Here is a 6,000-nt window from a genome sequence, read left to right as displayed (position 1 = left end):
AGTTAGGTCACTGAAGTAACTCCAGCACACTGCTGACTGCGGAGTTGTAAAGAACTACATGCAAGTGGCTGCAGTAGCGCTGGAAAACGCTTTGCTGTTACCAGGGACACAATAGTTTTCAAGTCATTAGAGCTTCGCTTCTGGTCCTCTCCTTCCATTACACAGAGAAGGGTCACTCTTTGGAGGGATGAGGATGGAGCTGTGATTTCTTCCAGTGGTGTTCTAGTGGAGGGGGTAAGGGTGGGGAAAGAGGCTTCAGAAGCAAAACCTCCACTGCTGCTGAATCCAGCTTTACTTGAATTTGCCCAAATTTTTCCAGGCACAGAGAGGAACAATGCCAGAGAATCTGAATCTTCGGGCTTTTGGGGGCTTTTTCTTTATCTTCTGGACAGCTTTTAACACAGCCTTAGTGGATGTGGTTGGATCGGAGCAGCAGATCCCCTTGTCTGTGTAAGTGCTTTCATGCTATTGCTCTCAGGACCATGTTCAAGGATGAGCACTTGACTGCTCAAGTTCTTATCTTTTTATATTGCAGGTATTTGACTGTTCAAGGCACCTTTGCTCCTCTGTCAGCTGTGTTTAAAGTGATAGCCTGTAACGAGCTCAGCACTACTTTAATTTTATTGTAGGAGCATGTGTTGGACTATGTGACCGCAGAGTCTTAAATGCTTGTATTTACTGAAGTTGATACTGTTATATTAACTCCTTCTCATGTGAGAATTCATCACTTGGAACTGTTCTGCCATTTTATCTGCTTCTTTGCTTTCAATGGATATATGTTATATTGTGTCAAAGCATATTTCTGTACAAGTTGGTTCTTTAAACCTAGACAGTGCATGTTGGCTAGTTTCATATCGGAGGCCTTACCTTAGCACAGCATCTAGTTTGTGCTTGTACTTGAACAGCTTTGCTAATCTTTTTCTGCGCTTAGGTTCCTTAGCAAGCTCTTTAATGCAAAACTGCTAGGATCCTTCTGAGTGCAGCTGAAGCTGTTACAGTCTGTGTTGCTTGCTATGACATGTGTATTACATTTCTTCCTGTCTCTTTTTTTTTTTTTTTTTTTTTTCTTCACAGAGTAAAGCTCTGGGCCTCAGCATTTGGTGGGGAGATCAAATCTATTGCAGCCAAGTACTCGGGTTCCCAGCTCCTGCAGAAGGTAAGGATCTTTTCAGTGGTAATAAGGAAGGTTTTAACAGAGAAAATGGAGGCAGATTTAATTTTTTTAAATGAATAGGAAAGCAGTGCTGTACATGCTTTGGTCGAAGATCTATTTTTGTATTGCATACTAGTCCCTGATGACTCTTTGCATTGCACTGCATGATCTGGAGAGTCCTTGATTAAACTAATAATTTTCTTTTTGGATTATTTTTTTGATACCATTAGAAAGTAAACTCCAGCACTTTTATTTCTTGAAATCTAGGCTTCAGCTTAGATTGCGGGTATTTAATCTGGTTGCGGCATTGTAATGATGATGTTTCTGTGTAGAAAGAGCTGCTGCTTATGAAAAATGTTAACTTCATTCAAGGAGCAGAATTAGTGCATATTGTATTATTTTCACCCTGTGCTGTATGTATGCAATTCACTGTGTCGGGAGAAGGCGGCTGCACTGTTGTTTGTCATCTCTGCAGTTTTTACAATCCCATTATTCCCCCAATCATCTCAACCCAGTGCTGGGATGTATTACATCATTACAGATAAGAGGAATGAATGTGGTTATCTTCTTGCTCAGCTGCACAGCTGGGTAATAAGCTACTGAAGTATTGCAAAAACTTGAGAAATTGTTATAAGTCTAAATAATTGGGGCAGAGGGTAACGAGAGAGCGGATTTGAGTATTAGGTATATAGCAAGGACTATATGAAGCCTACTCTAAATATGCAACCTATAGTAAAGTTCTGTATTGTAGACAATTTATTTTTATAGCAGTTACTGAAAAAATATGAGACTAAGAGGAATATGTTAAAGATGTTAAGACTGCGATTTTGCGGCATTTAGTATGTGATCCTCAAAATGCAATATGGAAAAACAATGAGACATTCACTGACTACAGAGACTCTCATTCAACCCATATGTTAAATTTCTGCTGTTTTTTCAGATGTGATTTTTAGTTCCAAGTAACATGTAAATTTTTTTGGTCTGATTATGAAGGAAATTATTCCTTTAGCTTGGAGCACTTATTTGAAAGGCTTGTATATATGTGAAATTATGTAACAGACAGTACGTGTAGTAGTTCAAATAAAAAGCTTATGCTGTCAATGTAAAGTGAAAGCAACTGACTTAATGATTACTAAAGACATATGGGTTCCTTAGCAGTATCTGTCTTTTCAGTGTTGTGTACCCAGGACTGCAAAAAATGAACTTCACTAAGCTAAAATACAGAGCTATTAAGAACAAAAATATTTGAGATCTCTTACTACCTTTCAAGGGTATTAAATGGCTTCACTTCAAGATATTGGGCAAACTCTTATTTTAATCTGAAAATCTGGACATTCAGCATATATTATAGTTTTAGCTTACATTCTTTAAAGATTGCGTAGTCTTATGACACTTTTGCATGAACTCCTTAAATTTATAAAGCAGATGGACCTTTCAGTTTTGATTAGTATCAAATCAAGTATTATTAAAAGGCTTTAATTTTTTATTGGGACATAACAAACAGCTACCTTTATTTAACTTTGGAACTGTTCCACACGCAGCCATTCTTGTACTAAAATGGCTTTAAAAATTAAATTATCAAATACAGGTAGTCCAACGTTTACTAGAAAAATATGGAATATATTTTGTTTTGCAATTGTGCTAAAATCCCCAAAGAATCAGTAGGACATCCTTAATCATTCTTCTCTTCCTCACAGTAGATACTGCTGTCATCGCTTTGGTAATGTATTTTTTTCCTTCTGAAGTAGCAAGATTTCTTCCTATTGATTGTTATAATTGTAGGTAATTGGAAGCTATTCATTTTACCTTTTCATCAGCATCTTTTCTATTTCACTAACAAACCTCTGCTCCTGTTTTTGAAAATGGACAATGTATGTTCATTCCAAGCTATTTTGTTTTTGTTTCTTGCTTTTGTTATGATATTTCATTAGAGAATGAAAGAGGAAAGACAAAACGCCGATTTGACAGGTATTCAGAGCACTTTTATTCCTCTGTCACGTCCCCTATTCTTTTTTTCTCTTCCCTCCGGGTTACAGTAGTTCTAGGTAACCTCTGGTGCTTTTTATTTTTATTTAAAATTCCAACTGTCTCTGTCCTTTTAAGCTTGCGACTTCTTGCTGTTGGTCGTGGCAAATGAGCCTGGACGACAGGGGACTTTAACGTGTATCTTTTTGTATTTTTATAAAGTACATTTCTGTAAACTCATGTGAATAAAAGCATACCAAACATCAAGATTTGCAAGTATTTTCAACACAAAGTCAGTGGCAGAAGTTGTCATAATAATTAAGGAAGTGATAGCACAGTAGGGCTCTAAACGCAAATGCCTCTTCCCCCTGTCTCTCCCCACTAGCCAGGCATCAAGAATCCATTTGGTATTTACTGTGAGCTCTAGGTGATCAGACTCAATGTCTTTTTAAAGTCAAGATTCTGCTTTTAGAAGCAATGCGACTTCTAAGATTACTGGAGGAGTCTGCATTTTCTGATTATGAATTAAGCATTGTTAAATAAAGACATAAAATGTGCGTATAATTATGTATCTAGGCAGTATAGATTTCTCAATTACCAACAGCTTTGTAGTGCCACTTAGTTTAATAAAGGCTTGCTAAATGAAAAATTAATGTAAAGGTTACTTGATCCATTTTGTTAGCATCTATAGTGAGTGCTACTTTCTAAGGAATGTGTTTGAAATCAAGGTGTGATTGGCACTCTCTGTGGTCCAAATATTTTACATGTTAAGAGTCATTTTGACCCATACTAAAATTTCACTGAGCAAATGAAATTGTGTGAGATAGTAAAGCAAAATTTTGCCAGGTTACAGCTGTGAATATTGATTTAGTTACTATAGTTCTTAAGTGCTGTGAACATCAAATGAGTAACCAGCATTGCTGTCCTCTTGAGTTTCAAAAGATGCATAAGAATATTTTTGTCACTTTATGAAATCACTTAAAAAAAAACCAAACAAAACAAACAACCCACTACTTATCTTAACTAAATGTTTTATTATTTTATTGCATTATGATAATCTAACCCAGGTATGTTGTTATGCCTCCGAAGAATGTGTGAGATATGATTTTTTGGGAAATTGTCTTTAGGTGAAATACAGACACTGTAAATAGCTCAGAAAATAACAGTAATAGTTCAGTAAACAATTTCAGAAATGATGAGCATTTAAGCAAAATTAGCACTTAAAAATGTAGCATTTTACTGTTCTACTACTTGCTTTCAAAGCAAAGGAAGATGATTCAGTGTTCAAAAAACCATTCAGAAGAAAATAGGACAATATTATTCCTAAGATATTTGATTTATGGAGGTTTTACAGTTGTCATATAGATTTGGCAGCAAACAAGGAGCTGCTTGGTGCTGTAGAGACATGCATACTCTTCACCGAGTTAGCAAATACTGCTGGGACCTAAGAATTGATTCAAATTTTAATTGTCTGTTAGGTGCTTACATTTTTTTCCTTGCTTTATTTGAATCTTGACACCTCTCTAAATTTTTTTTTTTTTTTAAACACTGATTATGTTTATTTAGTACTGTAGAAGATGTGAGAGTGTAGCCCACTGGCAAAACCAGGCTTTAAGTATAGGGTGGAAAGCAAGGGTTAGGTGCCAAGAAAATATTCTTCACTTCAGCTGCTGTGATTAGAATTTTGGAGGAACAGACTTTGGGGAATGCTACTGTTGACATTATAGTGTCTGTGATAATAGTATGTTTTAAGTGCCACACTGTTGCAAAATAATAGTAGTAATAAAATGGAAGCAGAAAATGCAGGGAATGTGCCTTCTGTTAATGTTAAAAATAATTTAAATAATTGTTGTTACACAGTAAAGCTTTTTGAATATAAATGAAGTGTTTGGTTCTCTGAAAATGCAGTGTGGTCTATGCTTTCTCAGATTTCTTTTGCAGCGAGTACTTGCCCCCCCCCCCCCCCCCAATATTCTGAGCTTTGATAATTCTTGATTTGGTCCTGAATAGTCGATATTATTTTATTGCTAATGTAGGAACAGTTTCTAACTGAAAAGAAACTTCTACTTATTGGTTCTGCCATAAAGACTTTTTACTGAAGATGAGCTTGCTTAAGGCTAGCTCAGATTTTCCTTATGTAAGTCGTCTAAGGGAGCCTTCACTGTTAGGTAAGCACTGACTGCCTTGCTTTCAAGCAGTCTGCCTCCGTCTGCTCCTGTCGACAAATTCTTCGCTGTGTTTAGGAGTTCTCAAAATCATTGTGTTTTCTCAAAGCAGGTTTTTCAATTAGAATAGCGTTCCTATTTTTAAAGGTTAGAATTGCATTTTGTCTTACCGACTAGATTCGGTGCTGTATCTTGTTAGTTTCTCACAACTATAGAAATGTCAGTGCAAAACTAATATTACAGGGTGATTTAGAACAATTAGCATTCAGCTGGTGTATCTGATTCATGCAGTACATCTATCTTTAGTTTTAAACCATGTAATAGTGACTTAAATTCTTAGAGAAATTTAGTCCAATCATCTTGACATTAATTGCTTTTCTTTTATTCAGCCTTATGTTGGTTTTGGTCTTTGTAGGCTGTTTCTTCTTTGCTTGAGACCCTGCAACTACTGCTTTGAAGTCAGTAAGATTGAGATGTGGAGTTTAAGGTATAGACATGGATTGGCTCCTTGGATACCAAAAATCCCCAAACCAAAACTCAAAAAACCAGCAGCCAGGTAAATGGTATAGAGTTTACCAAAAACTCAATTCATTATAACTCAAACTTCTGAAGTCTGGATTATGTAAAACGTGTTGCCTAGCACTGAATTAAAATCAAGCATTAGAAAATAAAAGAAATATGCATCTTTAATTCTGATTATTAATGCAAATTATGTTT

At 36.0% G+C, this 6,000-nt stretch overlaps 1 protein-coding gene across 1 annotated transcript in view; it reads left to right on the top strand.

Annotated features, from left to right (window-relative positions):
- Positions 1 to 334: 334 nt before the first annotated feature.
- CACNA2D3 (calcium voltage-gated channel auxiliary subunit alpha2delta 3) overlaps positions 335 to 6,000 on the top strand; it is a gene marked incomplete at its 5' end in the record, with an annotated part of 465,227 nt that continues 459,561 nt past the window's right edge. The window contains 2 exons of the mRNA XM_082487543.1: positions 335 to 450; positions 1,075 to 1,156. Of these exons, the coding sequence (XP_082343669.1) occupies positions 335 to 450; positions 1,075 to 1,156 (198 nt within the window). The remainder of the gene's footprint in view (positions 451 to 1,074; positions 1,157 to 6,000) is intronic.

The sequence above is a fragment of the Vanellus vanellus genome (assembly GCF_965231255.1).
Source record: "Vanellus vanellus genome assembly, chromosome: 9".
Lineage (NCBI taxonomy): Eukaryota > Metazoa > Chordata > Aves > Charadriiformes > Charadriidae > Vanellus > Vanellus vanellus.
Note: the sequence above shows the minus strand (reverse complement) of the source record. Positions and strands in the feature narration are given on the sequence as shown.